This window comes from Suricata suricatta, chromosome 1 (assembly GCF_006229205.1).
Source record: "Suricata suricatta isolate VVHF042 chromosome 1, meerkat_22Aug2017_6uvM2_HiC, whole genome shotgun sequence".
Lineage (NCBI taxonomy): Eukaryota > Metazoa > Chordata > Mammalia > Carnivora > Herpestidae > Suricata > Suricata suricatta.
Window position 1 is genome coordinate 2,971,354 of NC_043700.1, and position 20,316 is coordinate 2,991,669.

At 45.1% G+C, this 20,316-nt stretch overlaps 1 protein-coding gene across 1 annotated transcript in view; it reads right to left on the reverse strand.

Annotated features, from left to right (window-relative positions):
• Positions 1 to 20,316, reverse strand: part of CSMD1 (CUB and Sushi multiple domains 1) — a 1,512,254-nt gene that overhangs the window by 647,172 nt on the left and 844,766 nt on the right. The window contains exon 6 of the mRNA XM_029933196.1: positions 3,202 to 3,314. Coding sequence (XP_029789056.1) covers positions 3,202 to 3,314 — 113 coding nt within the window. The remainder of the gene's footprint in view (positions 1 to 3,201; positions 3,315 to 20,316) is intronic.

Genomic DNA, 20,316 nt, shown 5'->3' on the forward strand with positions numbered 1-20,316 from the left:
AGCATAGAAATGTGTATTTCTTAAAAAACGTACCCTCCTCCACATACTAATCCAAGATTCAGACTCTGATGGAATATATACATAGATATTTTAAAAAGCCTGTGGTGAACACTATGTAAGCTTTCTCTTCTACTATTGGTTTTCTGGATTTGTTTTAGATTATTTGTAACATTTTTTATTAATTTTTGAGACAGAGAGAGACAGTGTGGTTAGGGGAGGGGCAGAGAGACAGAGAGGGAGACCCAGAATCTGAAGTAGACTCCAGGCTCTGAGCTGTCAGCACAGTGCCCAACACGGGGCTTAAACCCACAAACCCTGAGATCATGACCTGAGGCAAAGTTAGACGCTTAACCGACTGAGCCAGCCAGGAGCCCTGGTTTTCTGGATTTCTCATCTACTATGCTTTTCTTTTTTCAGTTGTGTTGGTAATAACCTTGAGTTTTGTTTTTGTTTTGTTTTGTTGTTATTTCCTTGAAACAAAAGTCCGCTATGAATTGGAGCTCCCTGGGGTTCAGTCTAGGCAGAGAAAATGGGGAAGACAGAGATACACAGTCTGTTTTCCTCATGGGACTGGAAAGGTCCCACTGGCCCATGGAATGAAACACCCGAATGCTCCCAGCTGCAAAGTAATACAGGGAGACGGCCAGGAGGGTGGCTTGCTGGGGACTTGAGAGGGGACCCCATCTCCTCCTGAGCTCTTGCTCCATCGATTTCCTTCGGGGACCCACAGGCATGTTCTAGAATCAGCAGAAAGGACTATCTGTAGCTTCCACTTCTATAAATGTTATGCAGTGCTTTCCTGCATAACATTTACCACCCTCCTTCTGAGGGTCCTTGCTCCTCTCTTGAAGGTTTCTTGACAAAATCCTGGATATTCCCCATTTGGTTAGTTTTCTTCTCAAAGGGAAACATCTGGTACTGACCCCTGTCTTCCACAGACTGTCTGCTTACACGTGGCCTCAGGCATGAGCCCTCCTTTGAAATAAGGTCTATGTGCTCATGAGAGTAAACATAAGGCAGCTCCCTGACATCAGTCTGTCTTGGAGTTGAACTTCAGGATCAGTCTGAACAGGTTCTCGAATATATTACTGTCAAGCCATGTTCATCCCTTTTTATATTTCTGCATCTTTTTATATCTTTGCACTATGTGCAATGTATCTACTCATCATTCCTTAATATATATAATATACATATATATAATTGTATGGTTATATATAGTTATGTAGTTATAATAGTTGATATGTACGTATTTATTTATCAATGGCTGATATGGCTAAGCTATTGCAATGTTCTGCCAACCAGAATGTTACTTATATCTACCAATCAGGGCCATCTTCAAATTTGGTATTCTGTTTTTTGCCTCTCTTTCAATCACTGGTATAGATGCCAAATTTGCTGATCAGGTTTGAGGAATGATACCTAGAAATTATTTTCTGTAGTTCAATGCCAATCTATTAATCAGGATCAGGACCTTTGGAGAAGATCAATCAATAGCTTAAGAACAACTCTATTGATCAACCTACCTACCTATTGGTCCGTTTGCCTTCCAAATATTGATTTATGATTTTTCTCAGTCAGGGATATATATCGCCTTGGGTGTGGACGGATACAGACAAAATTCAGATGAACTCCCTACAAGACTGCATGAGGGACTTCACACCCTCACCCACCATGTCCCCAGGCGACCCCACCTCCCACCACCCAACGGGCTCTTCCACACTTTATATATTCATACCATATATTATGCATATCCCCTGCTGTGACTACAGGTATAGTAAATGGGCTTAAAATCTAAAGGCAGGTCGATCTGTCTGGAAAAGGAGATCAGCCTTGCCCGGTCCCGGGAAAAGAAACAAATTGTAATGACTCTTGTAAAACAGTGCATGCGCACTTCTTCTTTATCAAAGAAGATAAAGGTAAGAGCTTTCTGGCAGCATCGGAAGACGATGAGAGATGGGCAAGGCTCCTGATGATGGATAAATACGTTTTGGTGAAACAGAATTGACCCAGCCTTTTAAGTCAGGCAATTCATTGAAGTTCCACCTGCCCCAGGGACCCCGGTGACAAAGCCAGCACACCGCCACACGTGTTCCTCAGCACCATCTGTAACCATCTGTGCACACATCCCTGAAAATTGCCCTCAGTTTTCTACCTCGTGTCCAGAAGGACACAATGAAGGCATATGGGTTTTAAATGTGTTTTAGATAGGACACAGTCAGACTATTTGTCAGAGCATTACTAAAATCTCCCAGAGAGGCTAGCATGATACCACTTTTCATTCTGCCTTTCAGGGAGCTGTTTGCAAACTGTCTTTCTGACCTACTAGATTCTAGGATGGGGGCTTATTATAATCTTCTCGTTTTGGGGTCCTGGCTGGCATGTGGCTAATGTTTAGGGAATGTGGCCTTCACTGATACGCTCATGGCCATGATTTGGGGGAAGCATGAGAAGTTTGCTTGGGAGTGCATCTTGCTTTCTGACACGTTCATGTGATTGTTATTTGCAGATGCAAAATGGAATTGTTTTCAATGGATCTCCTAATAAGTTGAATCCTTTTTATGGTATTTATAAGAATTATTAACCATTAAAAACGCAGGGGCAACGACACTATATTATTCAGGTATAAACACTAGGAATTCTTTACCAAGAGGAAGTTTCAGAATCAAACCTACGTACTAGTGACCATAGGCTTTGTTTCACTCAGCTATGGAAAATCTCATGCTTTTCCTTTTGATGTTCACTTACATGTAAATTATTAAAGCAGGGAGCGGGGTTTATGTACTGCAAATATATTTTACAGCTGAAGGGCATGGTGTTGCACTTACATATTCGTGCAGCCTATATGCTTTACCATTTTTAATGAGTGGATAAAGAAATCAACAGGATGACTGTGGATATTTTCTCGCTAGGTAAATAATGAAATAAAATGAATGATAATATATTTACTTACTGATTAAAAGTTAGTAATAATTCAAGCAAAACAGTAAAATACATTGCATGCTGTCAAAGCAAGAAACTTTACTAGTAAGTTGCAAGGATCATTTGTAGAATTTCTGAAGTTAATTGTTCATGAAAGATCTAGAAGGTATTCCTAAGCTTATATCTCTCGCTCCATCTCTAGCAAGGGAATCCTGAAACTTCAGGGTGAAAAGACCAAAGTATCTTCTGCTATTTTTTGTATATCAAATGGGGAGTTCTTACCTTGAAATTGTGCGTTAAATCCTTTGCGCCGATGGTTGCTGTCAGATGTGAAATGCAGTCGTAACCAGTTCTTGCTGCTTATAACAGGAGAAGGAAGGTTCATGCCAGTCAGCCTGGAAGAGAACCAGAAAAAAATCTCCCTTGTAAACCAATGAACAAATGTTCTCTATCAAACCCACCTAAAAAATTAATGTTTATTTTTGAAAGAGAGATAGAGAGACAGAGCATGAGCAGGGGAGGGGCAGAGAGAGAGGGAGACACAGAATCCGAAGCAGCTGCAGGCTCTGAGCTGTCAGCACAGAGCCCAAAGCGGGGCTTCAACCCACAAACCGTGAGATCATGACCTGAGCCGAAGTTGGACGCTTAGTTGACTGAGCCACCCAGGCGGCCCTCCAACCCACTTTTAAAATTGACTCCTGACAGTTGCAATTTTGAGCTGCTTAGAAGAGAGATTATGGATTAGCTGTGCTGAAACCTTGAAATGGCTCAGGTAATTTCATGTCTACCCACATATCAGCGCTATATTTTACCCTTCATGACGTGAAAGCGTTCACCCATACTTGACATTTTTATTCTTTTTTATTAATGATGTATAGATGATCTTTGGATATGTTATTACTATTTATCAGGACCTCAATCCTCAATACTTACAAAAGGGCAAGAAATAGGCAAATGGTAACCTTCTGCCTTTCGCCCTTTGAACACTTTGTGATTCTGATTTGCCCTCAAATACAGTTTGTCATGCTTGATGGCATCCCGTATTTCTAGCCTCCTGTCCGCAGAGGTTCAGACAGGGCCCTGCCCCACTCACGGGAAGAAGAGCAATATTTAGGGGACTTGGGACAAGCCCTGTTAAAGAGATTTAAGATGAGTTTGGGGAAAGTGGTGTATTAAACGCACTTAAATCTTTCAAAATCAGACACACTCTGTGGCTGAGCTGTTTAAGCCCCCCCTCCTAGTTTACACTGTATGGTTAGTTGTCAGAAGAAGAAAAAAAGTGAGTCATTGACTTCCTGCTACTGAAAACCTCCCATCATGAAGAAGGAAAGTCTTCTCAGGTGCTAAAACCTCTCCCTGTTGGAGACCCAGGGCCACGCTCAGCTTTGGCCACGGAGAGACGTATCCTTGGACGGGAACGCCCCTGGGGCCACATCGTACAGGCTGGGGTAGGACCGTTACCTCCTCTTTTCTGATTCTTCACTTTCCAGTGTGTAAACTGGAGCTGAAAACACGTCCACCGAGGCGTTGAAAGAGATGACCAAGATACGTGTGTAAATGTCCCTAATGCACATTTTAATGTCACCCCTAGTTATGCATCACCGTAGAGTTATTTTGCATCTCAGTTGCCAAATCTACTTGCAAAACGATGCTCATTAGTGCCGGCGGTCAGTAAAGGTTTAAGCAATGCGCTTGTGGCTCAGATCTGCGCTGCCCTCTGTGGGCTGGCCTGCGTGCACCTGCTCGGCGAGGCTGCGCTCCGCGCTGGTGCGCAGGATTTCCTTCCCACCTTGAGCGCTTCCCTCCCTTCCACAACCTGGAGGAAAAGCAGCATGGAATGAAATGAAATACGTAGTCCGGCTCTCTGATGTTAGGGTGTTCAAGTTAAACTCTCAGGTTTAAAAACATGCAGGATCCGTTTAAAATGAAAAGCCAAACCTTGGCTGTAACCAATTGCAACAGTGTTTATGTCACCGTTGAAAGAATCTTCTGTGAGAGGAAACACACCGCTCGGATCTGCCTATTCGCTTGACTATGTGTAGTTCTGACTGCTGACGGCGGGTAAGCTGTGCCCAGAAGACAGGGCATTCTTCGGCTACTTTGTTGGAAGGCTCCTCTCAGCCACCACCTCGGGAGCATCTGTTACAGATTCTATTAGAAGAGGTTACCTCTTCGCCTAATACCGACAATGGCCCGAGATAAGTGACTTCTGGGTTCAAAAACCCAGTCTACCCTGCTTACCTACATTCGCTCACTGGCAGTTTTACAACTGAATTTCATGTTTATTTGTTGAGGCAAATTTTTTCCCCTCAATTAGGTTCTTTTCGATTGGCTCTCAAAAGCAGGGTGGGACTACATTTAGCTGTGTATCCGCATTAGTAATGTGCATCAGTAAATGCCCTCTCCACCTCCCACATTTTTCAAATACCTACTCACAAAAAAGCCAGTTTTGTGTCAACCAACAAACCTCATCTCTAAAGTGAAGACGTATTTTAGGGTTTAGTAGGAATGCGGTTTATTTTATTTTATTTTTATTTATTTATTTTTAAATATTTTATTCTCAAATTGATTTCCATACAACACCCAGTGCTCTTCCCCACAAGTGCCCTCCTCCATCACCACCACCTCTTTTCCCCTCCCCCTTCCCCTTCAACCTTCAGTTCATTTTCAGTATTCAATAGTCTCTCATGTTTTGCATCCCTCTCTCTCCCCAACTCTCTTTCCCTCTTCCCCTCCCCTGGTCCTCCATTAGGTTTCTCCTGTTTTGCTGTAGGACCAATGAGTGCAAACATATGGTATCTGTCCTTCTCTGCCTGACTTATTTCGCTTAGCATGACACCCTCGAGGTCCATCCACTTTGCTACAAATGGCCAGATTTCATTCTTTCTCATTGCCATGTAATACTCCATTGTGTATATATACCACATCTTCTTGATCTATTCATCAGGTGATGGACATTTAGGCTCTTTCCATGTTTTGGCTATTGTTGACAGTGCTGCTATGAACATTGGGGTACATGTGCTCCTATGTATCAGCATTTCTGTATCCCTTGGGTAGATCCCTAGCAGTGCTATTGCTGGGTCATAAGGGAGTTCTATCAATCGTTTTTTGAGGAACCTCCACACTGTGCAGCCAGAACACGGTTTATTTTAACATTCATTTATTTTATTTTTTGAGAGAGAGTGTGCAAGCAAGGGAGGGGCAGAGGAAGAGAGAGAGGGAAAATCCAAGCAGACTCCACAGAGCACCAACATGACCTGAGCCGAAATCAGGAGTCAGACGCTTAACAGACTGAGCCCCTCAGGCGCCCCAGTAACATGGATTCTACGGCAGCTGTTGGACTCGGTTGTCGTTGTGAAGATGCACTCATGACATGGATTTGGTCGTGTTCCAGCCACCCTCACTTACAGAAGTCTGCACCTCATGTGATTTTTCTACTAAACAAAATGTTACTTTTTTTTTTTCCTGTTTTCAAGGTTTTATTTAAATTCCAGTTAATTAACATACAGTGTAATATTAGTTACAGGTGTACAACCTAGTGGTTCAGCATTTCCATACATCACCTCTGCTCATCACCACAAGCGCATCCTTCACCCTGCCATCTGGGTCCCCCGCCCTCACCCACCTCCCCTCTGGTGACCATCAGTGTGTCCTCTAGAGTCAAGAGTCTGTTTCTTGGTTTGTCTCTCTCTCTCTCTTTCTCCCACTTTGCTTGGTTTTTTTTGTTTGTTTGCTTGTTTCTTAAACTCCACATATGAGTGAAATCACCCCAGTGTTTACAGCAGCATTATCTACAATAGGCCAGCTACGGAGATGGCCTAAGAGTCCTCTGACTGACCAATGGATAAAGAAGAAAAGAAAATATATATGCATATTATGACTCAGCCACAAAAAAGAATGAAATCTTTTTGCAGTGATGTGGATGGAGCTAAAGACTGTTATGCTCTATAATGAGTCAGTCAGAGAAAGAAACGTGTTACTCTTTCCTGACATTTTTTCAAGCACTGAACAATGTAAAAATCATTCTTACTTTTTTGGCCAGATGTGGCCTGTGGACCATGATTTGCCAAACAAGGCAATTTGTAAAAAGTCCTGAGCACATAGATAATTAGGTCATGTACATCAAGGTAGTGTAACTAGTTTAAAAAGTATGCAACTCCCAGACAGATGCATTTTATACAGGCTCAAGGGGGAGGACTTTGTAATGATTATATAATTTATTTTCTGTGGTGAGAGGCAAGCTGTGCCAATGAGTCACACTCCAGAACAGATCCACATGCACGGATGTCTTGATTGGTCCATGGGAAGTAAACAGATACCCATATCCTCTCTCCTCAGGTGTAGGTTTGGTGGTGCTCCCATATGAGACATATCCTTTGGAACTGTGACTTTTTCTGTCCTCTTCCACAGGCCTGGGCTAATCTTTTTTTTTTTAATGTTTGTTTACTTACTTTTGAGAGAGAGACAGAGAGAGAGCACAAGTGCGGGGGGTGGGGGGGAGAGGATGGTTAGACAGAGAGAGAGGGAGACCCAGAAGCCAACGCAGGCTCCAGGCTCCAAGCAGTCAGCACAGAGCTCGATGCGGTACTTGAACTCACAAGCCATGAGATCATGACCTGAGCCGAAGTTGGATGCTCAACCGACTGAGCCACCCAGGCACCCCAGGCCTGGGCTAATCTTAAAGCTGCCATTTAACAGAAAGATTACATTATAGAGTCAATTGTCCCTTCATTGCAAACTAATTTAAAGGAAGTTGACTCATACAAGCCAGTGGATGTTATAATAGATTTACTAAGAACTTGGATGATTCAGACAAGATGTGAAGAATTGAACTGAATAGGTTGGTGGCATCAGGTTGGATCCCAGAGGTGTCCCCTTCTTAATCCCCAGGCCCTGTGACTATCTCACTGGACTTGGCAAAAGGGGACTTTGAAGATGTGATAAAGTTACAGACCAAGGGGAGATTTTCCTGGATTATGGGGTAGCCCAATGCAACAAAAATTCCTTACAAATCGAAGAGGAGAGACAGGAGCATCAAGGAGAAGAAGGAACCCAGGAAGGAGGTCAAGGGGAAGAAGGAATCCAGGAAGGAGGTGAAGGGGAAGCACTCGAGAGCCGTAGCCATGGTGGTTGACCCTGAAGACGGAGAAAGAGTCCGAGAGCCACAGGATGGGGATGGTTCTTACATGCACTCTCCCCTAGAGCCTCAAGGAGGAACACATCCCCGCTGACACCTCAGTTTAATTCCAGCATAGCCTGTGTATGATTTGTAACTGGTATCGCCATAAGATAATAATTCCATGTTGGTTTAACCCTTCGTGGCTGTGTTAATTTGTTATGACAACATTGGAAAACGAACCTTTTAGTGTATATGTTGTATGTTTCATTCTAAAATGGTCCGGAAAGAGAGGAAATATGGTAGAGCATGTCATTACTCTGAACCTATTAATAATCTTAGGGGACCCACTTATTTTAAACACATTGTAAAGTTATCAGGCATGGAACATCCATCATCGCTGGGTTCTTTCTCTGAAAAGCCATGCTCAGTTCTTAGCTCTATGTCTTTGAACTCTGCTGGATTTGGTTTTCTAATAAGTAAGTCTTTGGGGATGTGAGAGATTATGGGGCAATAGTGGGGGCCTGACATGAAGAGTGAGCATAAGATACATAGCAGAAACATTTTACGGAGAAAGGATGAAATACAGCAGGGGTCAACATATGTTTTTGTCTATTAGTTGAGAGTGTCTAGTGTATTCTTAATTTTTGTCTTATACTCATAAAAGCACAGGAAAACTACCTGGTGAAATTGGGGGATTCTAGTATATTTGGACTTAAAAAATAAAGAACACATCAGTGTGATCTCCCAGGAAAGGGTCTTCCAGAGGGAATGTGAGAGGCACGTCATTTCTGGAGCATCTCAAACTAGGTCAGGAAACCCATAAAGCCTCACAGTGAGAATATTGAGCAGTCCCTTTAGGCATGGCTAAAGGAATTGGTCGTTCTCACTCTTCTTCCCAAGATTGTCAAATTAGGCAATTTCACCCATTGGCAAACTCATTTCTTTCAAAGACTCAATAAGGTTTCGCTACTGCCAACAGTAAAAATAGATGTGGGACCCACAGGGTACTTAAAGTTAAGATGACCTTCTTTGAGCCAAAATAGAACCGGCCAGTCTGTTCCACTTTCTCCAAATAGCTTTACCATAAATTTTAGGATTCTGTTTATAATACGTTCATAACTTCCTTTCCCACTTAACCTCCCACAGGCCCACACTCTCAAGTGTAAAATGAAGGTTTGAGCACCTTGTTCTCCTCAGCCATTGCAGCTTTGTGTCTGTGACTCATTCATTTGACTTATGTAACTCAAAAAACATGGAGTCAATTTATTGAGATAATTTTCTGAAATGCATTTGGAAATGTGAAAGGTTTTAAAAGAGCTGTGTTTGAGCACTTGTTTGACACTAAGCCAGATTTCTTACGTCTTTAGAAAATCATCATATAAATTGTTAGGGTTTCTCTGTAGTTATACCTCTTTAACTATGATGACTAAGATGCCAGGAAGCATTAATACCATCAACATAGACTGTAAATTACCCACCCTCCCTAAGAGGACTCAAGAATTTCATAAACCTATTACTCTCAAGAGCTGATAGGTTGTCATCTACAGAATGTCTTCTAGAAGTGGGTAGTGGACATGTGACCAACATGATTCAGAGGGTGGTGTTTAATTTCCTTTTGTCTTATAAAAATTGAATGGGATAATCTGATCCAACAAAGGATTCCTGAAGGGTCAGTTTTCTCCTTGAGTGTTATGTTACCAGGGAAAGCCACTGTCTTCTGAATGTATTACTTACAGTAGAAGTAATGATGGGTGTTAAATGCAGTTCTTACCTTGGAAGCTCACTGAAAAGCAATGAAAAGCAAGATGCAGAACTGTCTGTGTGGGTGCACAAATAAATATGCATATGCACAGACATACATAAAGTGCAATCATTATCTATTTATATTCTGATTTCTAGAAATTTATTCCAAAAGTTTTACACGTATCTCCCCTCTGGGAGACACAGCTATAATAACAAAAGAAAACAAACAAACAAATAAACAAAACGCCCACCCATAGCCTACTTGAAAGCATACCACAGGAGAAGATCTCTCTTTAGAAAGCTCTTTTTCTTCCTGTTAGATATCTCTCCCACGCACATGGCATTCACAGTCAGCCCTCATGCAGGGCTGCTCTCTCCTGGACAGCTTCTCTCTCTGCCTTTTCTCTTGCTCAAGGCACCTGTGAAGATTCACTCAGGACGACGCGCCAAGAGCTGCTCTCCTCTCTCTCGTGTTCACAGCCATCAACTTGTCCCTGCTCCGTGTGCCCCCTGTATATTCTGGGCTTTTTACAAAAACGATTTCTAGTCTCTCGAGCCCTCCGTCCCCCACTTGGTTCTGGGCTTATCCTTCTAGGCTCACCCCATGCACACATCCTCCCTTGATTTCTATGCTCAGATGCGGCCAAGATGGATCAGTTCCCAACGAAAAGCCCCGCCCTCCTTCCTTGCCCAGGCTCTTTGGACGGACCCCTCTCCTGCCAGGAGCCGGGACACTCACCCACCCTGGTGCACCTCCTCTTTGCTTGCTAGTAATTCCTGGTCCCTCTGTCAATTTCAGATTACGGGTCTCATTGTCAGGGAAGCATGGCTTGACCATGACACTGAGACCCTTCCTCCTGGGTTCTGTCTTCTCCTGGCACCTCTCACGCAGACATTTCAGAGTGACGACCCACTTACTTCTGTGCTTATCCACCGAATGGCTGTTGTTCCATTTACCCCAGAAGCTCGTGTTATCCCCACTGTCTCTCTGGAACCTAGCCAAGTGCTGGGCTTGTAGGAGGAGCTCATTACCGATGGGATTAGAAATGGAATTGGTGATGTTAAAGGCTCCATGTGGACTTGCCCAGGCTGCCTTTCACAAAGTGAACACTACTCTAGCCAACACTTCCCATCACAATGCCAGGCTGGGCTGTTTGTGCCCAGGTGATGTCTGTGTTGGGTGTCTCAGATACCTTTACAGCCTTGGAGGAAAGCGAAGAAGGCGTGGAGAGGCAATGCCAGGAAAATACGTGCCCTGGACCAAGGTCTCTGCACATGGACATGCACACTCTAGGGAATATGGTCTGAATGGACACCCCCAGAGCTCCACATCTTCCCCGCCTGGACAGGACATCTGCTCTCTGCTCACTTCAGTAACCCCTAAGGAAATCCAGAGAAACCTCAACTTGCCACTCCAGAAATGTCCTCAGTACCAACCCCCCAAGCTCTGCCTTTGGTGTTGGTAAGCTCTTTGGCAGATGTTTAGACCATAGACACACCATGTCCCAGATTTCTGGAAGTGACAAACCCTCAGATGTGTAATCCTGGCCACACCAAAACAGGCAGGACAGCCGTGGATCCAAGGGAGGGATGAGAGTGTGCAAGACACCCTCTTCTCATGGACGCCTTCTCCACCTGAGACCTGCACACAAAACCTGCTGAGATGCTGGGCTGTGGGTACGCAACCCTGTGATGTCTGCTATGCTCTTCTATCCAGGCGCTGCCCGGGTCCTGGCCAAACCAAAACCTCTACTCGTGCTATTGAAGAGGTTTCTTCCTGTCCCTCTGTGTAACTATGACATCAGCCACCCGAAATACATTACACATGGCCTGCATGTGCCTGACACAGTACCAGACACTTTAAGAAGCTGTGGTCCCAACAGTCATCAGCAGAGCGCAGACCGCATAAGCGTCCACAAGAGGGGGTCTCCACTCTTCTGGGGAGGGGGATGCCACTCCTGGAGGTGTTATTTCTGAGTCTGGACTTGCCTGACGAATAGGTAACAGGGGCCACTGGGGACAGCGCTGAGCAGCTTGTGCTGATTCCCAAGCCTAATGATGGCCCGTGCCTTTCCTAAACATGCTTTCATTGCTCCTAGTCACTCCAAGAAAGACGAGAAAGATGTCAACTTTCCTAGCTTGGGATCGAACACGCTTCTGGATGACCCTCCAGCCATTGCCTGCCTTACCTCCTGTCTGCTCTTCCCCGAGTCCTCTGCAGTGCACACGGGACAGCAGGTGGCTCCCAGCTCATCCCCCACGGCTCCCAGCGCACCCTGCTCCCCGTCCACATCTCCTGCGCCCCCCCCAGCCACGGCCCCTTAGCTGCCTTTGTCCTGTTTAAACTCTCCTCAAACCTCAAAGCTTTTGCAAAAGACTATCCCTCTCAAGCTCTTTCCTTTCTTAGGGTAGGATCAACCACTCATGCCTTTATAATCCTCCAGCGCCGTCATATCTTTCTGTGGAGATGATAAGAGCGTGCCATGTACTGTGGGTGGTTGTGTAGATGTCCACTTCCCCGACTGACCTGGGAGCCCACTGAGGGCGTGGCCAACACCTCATTGGTTTCCCTCATGCTTGTGGTGTGGTGCATACACGACAGAGCTTCAATACATCCACTTTAAATGGTTTCTGTGCTTTTATTTTTGCTCATGACGTGAGCCACTCAAACAGAGGTACACCATAAAACAGCAAAACGTTCAACTCATTAAGAGAATGCCATTTCCTATCTTTCCACACACAAGGAAGTCTCTGTCAAGTGTGACCGCCAACTGGGACAGATCTGGCATCTTCTCTGTGTTCCTCCTAGAATATCCACAGGGCCCAAAGCAGTAACGCCAGACTCACTTAAGACAGCGAGAACATCCGTCTGTGTCAAGGAAGGAGCAGGAAGGGGACAATCGAATCTATTAGAGGTGGGGCAGAGGGGCCCCGGACGGGCAAGAGGGATTCAAGAGAGGGTCATAAACATGTCCAGGACTTCGGCAAGCCAGGCATCAGGAATTAACCCGAAGGTCAAGCAGAGAGGATCATTTGGGAGAGAATGTGACAAATCCTGTCCTCCAAAGCTTAAGGACTAAATGGCAGGGAATTGCTCGGAACGGAGCCCAGGAAATGGCTCAGACAGACACGTAATAGGATAAGACAGTCAAGAGGCAGCGGGCTCTGACACCATTTTTCAGTGGGAAGTCCTCTGGGCCCCTGGGTCCCCCTCCAGACGGGGGAAGGAGGCCAACCCAGAAGCAGAGTCAGCCCGCCAGGTGCCTTTTCCTTCCTAGATTGGAGGGCAGCCTCCCTACACCCGGGGCTGTGCACAAGCCCTTCTGTGTGTGTGTGGGGGGGGCTGTTCCACGAATGGCATAAGGTGCTATCTGTATTACAGATCGGGGTGGGGGTAGGAGGCTTGTCTGCATCTAAGTCAGTGACCTGGAAAATGAAACTTCCAGCGTGCATCTCTAATCCTCTGCTCTGTCCAATATCCTGGTGGGTCGTTTTATAACTATCTGTGAAGACAGGTGTCTGGATTTTGCCAACAGGAAAAAAATTCTTTGTCTCCTATATCACTTGGACTTTCAAAACAGCTAACAGTCGGTGCTAGACACAGATGAGTATCGATATCATTTTCTGACTATTAAAAAAGACATTATCTACAGATCTCTATAATAAATACATGCACAGCTAATATTTGAAGACTGACAATTTTTTTAAAAACTTGTTTAATGTTTTTTATTTATTTTTGAGAGACAGAGAGCGACAGTGCGAGCAAGGGAGGGTCATAGAGAGAGGGAGATACAGAATTCGAAGCAGGCTCCAGGCTCTGAGCTAGCTGTCAGCACAGAGCCCAGTGCGGGGCTCGAACCCGCGAACTGAACTGTGAGATCATGACCTGAGCCAAAGCCAGACGCTTGACCAACTGAGCCACCCAGGCGCCCCTGACAATTTTCTTTTAAAAAAATGCAAGCTAGTGCTGGATTTCTGGATCACTGATCATTTTCTCTTCGATATTTTTAGTATACCTGCTTTTTAAGACGTTGTAAAGAATATTTTCTCCTTAATCTTAGAGAAGATTAGTCTTATCCTAAACCATTTCAAGAATCTGAAATGAGTTTGTTTTTTTAGCAAACTTCTTACATCACTTGAGATAGCGACACACACTTTATGCAACCAGCTGGTCAGATACCGCCACCTTGCTGCGCTACGTCCACGGCAGGAGCTCGGCCACCCCCATGGCTATCACAGGGACCCCGAGGCATAGGGCTGTGACGCCTGAGACCTTCAGGACCCTGGCATCTCCCAGAGTGGCACCTCTGCGTTGCCGCCCAGCTGCAGCAGACACGGTCACACCTCACACAAGTACATCCAAGCCCCAGGCTTGGGCCTGCGGCTGCTGCATTCCCAGCTGGTGTGACCCGTGGCCATCACCCTCTGTCCCAGGACGCACACGCCCTCCATGCCCAGGGCTCTGCACTGCGGCCGAGGAGGGCCTCCTCTCTCCATCAGGGGCACATCTCTAATCCCGCCATCATGATGGACAAAAACCATGGCATCAGCCTCACCTGGATTTAAAGCCAGCCATGCCCTCCTGCCTCCTTGCTGGGGTATTGGGTGGCCCCAAGCCTTTGGTCACGCCCCCTGGACGTCTAGGCCTCATTCGTGTGAATAAGGCCACGCACACTGGGCTAGCCGGGCCGGGGTGGCCTGTGCTAGCCAGCAGCCCAGAAGACTCCAGCTTCGCCTTGCTTCTGTGGCCTCAGCAATGTGATTCGGGGAAAGGGATCACATGACCATCTCCGCAGATGGACGCGTGCTGTAGACGGACACTCACAGGTGTGCACGCTCTACACATGCCACGCGGTGGGTGCGGGATTTCCTGCGTGTCATGTAACACATATGTGGGCACGTACTCATCTATCTACATGCCGAGCTAAGAAGGTTCTGGACAGAAACAACTTTCCATTTCTCATGCGTGAGCAGCGTATTGTTCCATTCATTTTTGAAATGTATGTATTCTCTTCTTCACCCCAAACGTTGTGCAAGGCACCTGCCTTGGCTTTGGCCAGGTGGACTTGGAGGACTGAAGAGACAGGTACCTCAACATCATGGCCGTGGCCTAATCTGACCACAAGGCCGCAGCGCCTCTGAGGCAGCACTGGGGAATCCACGACATCCAGATGGTCAGAGGAAACACCCTCGCAGGTCAATCCGTGTTCAGAGGCGTCTTTCACTGGTTGTATACACTGTATTTAGAAAGCACAGCTCCAACCCGCTCTCTCTGAAGGTTTCCGTTTGGGAAATAAACGAGAACAGGAAACCACATGAAGAATGGACATGAAAGTCTAGGAGGCTTTGACCACGTGGAAACCCGCCTCAAAGTTCAAGGGAATTTCCGTTCAGTGTGACGTGTGCTAGAGACCCACATTAGCTGTTCCTCTGACTGGAATTTGTATGCGTGTTTTGCCCCCCTCCAGCTTCGTGGGCAAAGATACATAATTTCCTTACTAGGATCTAAACCAAGTCTGTATGTCACACATTTCTGGAACAGTCAGAAATAGTAAGCTATCCTAAGCTTTATCAATAATTTCATTTAATAAAGTATTCCCTTGACTATTAATCTAACAGAAAATCACATAGGACCTTAGGAAATGCAGAGCCTAGAAATATTTAAATACACTCTCTTTCACAGATGCTGTTTAGTGGTATTGGTTAGTCATGTGAATACGTGTCTTTCAATGTACTTATTCTTAAAAATTATTTATTTTATTTATATTTTCTTTTTCCATCTCTATAAAAGCATAACTGATAAATAAAATTGTATCTACTCAGAGGGTACAACATGATGATTTCATATATGTGTACAACGTAAACTGATTACCACAATCAAGGGAATTAATGCACCCACCACGTCAGATAGTTGCCTTTCTTCCACCGACCCACTCCCATCAACTCTCAAGTGTAGAACACACTGCTGTTAAGTACAGTCACCCTGATATATGTCAGTCTTCAGAAATCACTCATTTTCTAACTGAAGTTTATACCCTTTGACTAAACTCTTCCCTGTTTCCCCCATGTCCAGACCCCGATGACCACCGTGCTAGTTCTGTTTCAGAATTTGGCTTCTCTTGATTCCACATGTGAGTGAGATCCTCGGTTTTGTTCCTCCTGTTTCTGGTGTATTGTGCTCAGGACAATGCTCCCAGTTACATCCATGTCACAGTATTACAGGAGATGTAGAGAGACCATTCGCCCAACTGGGATTTGCTTGTTTGTTGGACTTGGAATCGGTATTGTTTCTCCCATTTTATAGACGAGGAACTAAGCCCCTAGGCATAGAGTTTGGTTTTGGGACTCAGCATACAGCACATGACAGGTCTACCTGCCTTATTATTGTTGAATATTGAGTTTAGTGCCTTTTAGATTTTGAAAATGCATATCCGTGCAGGTCTGTGGGATTGTGGGGGTTGGTCCAAGATAAATCACATCCCAACTTACAACCCTGTGTTCATTGAGCCAGATTTCAACTGTTACTCGAAAAGGTGCAAGAGCTGAGGTCCAATTAGCCACAGGTGAGTCTCAGTAACCTTGAAGGGCCCCACTGCCAGAGAACTTCAGGCCAACCTCCTCTTCCAGTCAGGTAGCAGACAGTGCCCTGCCTTCAAGGCGAGTGAGGGCTACTGGTCTTCATCACTCACCCCGGTTACTGGTCCTTCTTGCTGGTGGGATGTGATACCTAGCTTGTAATTTAACTCTCAAAGGCCTGCGAATCTATGTTCAGGCTATCGGCAGAAGGAATTTCACAAGAGAATTTCATATTGTTGCAAATGCAGGATTTCCTTCATTTTATGGCTGAGTAAAATTGCACTGTACATAGGTTTATATTTATATTTGCATACGTTGCATATGGATGCTATATACATATTGCATGTGTGAATATATGTATGTGTACACATGAACATTGCATGTGTACGCATGTATATGTGAGCATGTATGCATATCACTTTATCCAAGGAGAGCCTACTTGGTTCTTAGGCTCCCCAAGCATCTGTTCTGTGTTGAAGGAAGGTCAACAGGAGGGTAAAATCTTCCTGCCCGGCTGCTCACACACACCTGAAGGACAGTCACTTTTGCTCTAGGAATGGTGGGTCTTTTCTAAGTCAATATGGATAAGCAGAGTTGAAGGGAATAATTAAACATACAGATTTTCCTTATTAATAACTGAAAAACAATGAATACTTATAGTTTTACTCTTGCCATTTTTCCATGTACTTTGGATATCCACAGAGATACTAGTGAGACTCCAACCACTTGAAAGCAATTGTTCTCATTCATTGGAATCTTCACTGGGATCCTTCCCTGTAAGTCAGTAGCAAGATAAATCAGAGTCACATAGTGGTCTTTAGTTATCATCAACTTGAGAAGAACTGAAATATCATTAAAAGAAAGTTGTACCAAATCGGATAAAAATGTCCATTAAATATTATATTAAAAAGCCCTCACGGATGCAAAAGAATATTCCAGAGAGATTTAGCTCATAGTTACATCCTGGACTATTTTTTTTTCTTCCACTGTTATGGAGCAAATTGTAGATGAGCAAAAGGAATAATAATAATAATAATAGTAATAATAAAATTTAAATTAGTCATAAAAACAAAATTTAATATTCTAAATGTTTTCCTATACAGATATGCATGGGTAGGTGTGAAAAGGGTGTGCTGTTTACATATCATTAAAAAACCTACTTTTTCTCCTTAAGAGGCCATTATCACCACAATAATATGTATAGTTTGTGAAAAACAATGTTTAAAAAGTTGGGGGGCACCTGGGTGGCTCAGCCAATTGAGCATCTGACTCTTGATTTCAGCTGTCATGATCTCACAGTCATGAGATCAAGCTTCCTTGGGATTTTCTCCCTCTCTTTCTTCCTGCCCCCTCACCACTTGTGTGAGAATACGTTCTCTCTCTCTCCCTCTCTCTCTCTCTCAAAAAAAAGTGTAATACATATAGTTTGTGGATTTTATGTACTATCCCTTGGAATGAATATTCCATCACTCGTGTGACCAACATCCTAGTGAAGCTACTTGATATGATTTCTGTGAGCGTGATAAATTTTATACTAAGCCACGTCAAGGATGAGTGTTTATTGAATCGCTGCATTTATTTCCTTAGGATCAACTCCTAGAAGTAGAACTGATGGATCAAAAAGGATGCACCTTCAAGACTATGTGGTAAAATTGCCCTCTAAAAAATTAAACATTGGGAAAAAGCCTTTCAAGGGGACTCCATGAATTTTCTAGTATCGTCTTTCGTTCTTTTACTTTGCCACCTTCTCTGTGAACTCTGAACACATAGAGCTTGTTTTTCTCCTTTGGTATTACCCTGTTCTTTCTCACAGCAAAGGTGTTCCCATGTCTGTCTCTACCTTCAGACTGAAAGCATTAGCCCCTCTCATAGAATTCCCTTTAACATGCATCTACGTATTGCTTCTTTTCCTGATGAAAAGGAAATGCGACGAATCATTAAAAGACTCGATACACAGAACAGCCATTAATGGGCCTGACACGAAAACTGTCTTGAATGGTTTTTTTCCCTGTTATTCCTGACTGATTGTCACAAAATTGTAACGTGCTGTCCCTGTGACTATGATACCTCCCCTACCTCACTTGCCACAAAATACATACGCGATTAAAGTTTTCTTTACATTTTCTTCACCATTGCATATTTACCTGCTCAGCTAAGCAAAGAAAAAACGAAAACAAAAACAAATTGTGGTGCCACTCAATTTTTTAGTGTCAATCCTATTTCTCGGGAACTAGATTAGTTGTTTTCGGTTGGCAGGTGAATTTCCTCGTTTGCCAGGAGGTAAACAAAAATTTCGCCTGGGGTTGTGATCTTGATCTTGGGCTGAGCGCCCATGCCTTTTGTGTGTGCGTCCATGTTGACACTCAACCACTAGAATATTGTATCCTTAGGGTCTTGGAAGGTTCTATCCAAATTGTTAAAAGGAAAATTAACATGTGCCAAATTTGACTTGGTGCATTTTGGGGGAGAGAAGGTGCCTAACTGCTTCAGGGCCAGTTTTTTTCTGGCTCTCACAGCAGTGCATTTGGCTCTGGTGAGCAAGTCCCGCGTGCGAGTTCACGGTCGGCTCCCAGGTGCCGCTGGAGGCCCAGCGTCCCGAGTCTGTTCTCCTTCAAGTGCGCTGGCTCTCCTTCAAGTGCGCTGGTGGACGGGCTGCTCGCTCCGGACTCTGCCCGGCCCCCTGCAAGGGCAGCTCCATCCACAGTGCTCTGCACCACTCAGGTGAAGTCTTGTCCTGAGGGAGGGGGCAGGGCGGCATCCAGGCACCTACTTCCCAACACCCCCACCTCTGAGTTGGGACACTGCCCCTCCAGGTGCTGGATTAACACGGCCAGGGCGGAATTCCAGCCCCACCAAGCACCAGAGCGCCGGAGGGCAGGAGCTCCGACAAGGAGCGCGGCCCTGAAACCTCCCCAGACGGAGGTGGCTCCGCAGGGTTGGGGAGCGGTGGGGGTGCCTGGGGCGGTGACCCAAGGTAAAGAGAAACCGGGCACTGGCCTCAGTGGCCTAGAATAAAGGATTGGAATGACAGTATCAGTCACTTCTCCCGTTTTCTAAAATGCTCCGGGATCCCTTTACTGTGAGTAAAGAGACGGATTGGGTTTATTCTCAGAACCCTCCCCCTGTCCTTATTTGCCCACTTTCAAAGCTACCGCAACCCTGATCTGACCCAGATATAAATAGGATAAAAATAGCCGGAGGCATCTCCACAGCCCTGGCACGTCTGCTGGCGTTCAGTAATTACAGCATTTATCCAGTTCCCGGCCGCCCGGGACCGAGCCCTCGTTCACTGGGCCCCACAAGAGGTGGGGTGCCGGCGTCCGACGCCATCTCCTCTCTGTCTTCCAGTTCCTACCAGGCCGATGCGCTGAGCGCCCTAAACTGGGAATGAAGCCGCCCTTTCCTCCTTGTCTCCAAAAATCCATTCAACAGATACCGAATGGTCCATAAGGCCCCGTGTTAGCCACTCATCGCGGTGCACTGTCTCCAGCACGTGTGTCGGTCAGAGGCTCCTGCAGGCCCCCGTCACTCTCCTTCCGTGCCATATCCCTCACCTCGTTGTCCCTGTTTGTCCCCAAAATGTGCAGCCACCTCAGACGTCACCTTGCCTTGCAAACTGTTGGCAAAAATCCAATAGGTGCGATGCAGAGATTGCTGCAGTGTTCGTAGACGCTGGCTTCCCTTCCTCTGCTCTTTGGCAGAAGTGCCGTCCTAACTGACCTCCCCCCAAAAGTGATGATGATGATGATGATGATGATGATGATGATGATGGAAATAGTGGTCAACCCAGAATAAAAAGCATTCTAGTGCCAGCCCTTTTTTATGTTTTGTCACAACTCAATCATTAAATTTGCTCCATATACTGATTATTATTTTAATGTTACTCATAATAAAACAAAAACACCCTGAGGATCTCAGAGATTAAATAATTTGCTGCAAAGCTAATAAGAGCCTGTGCC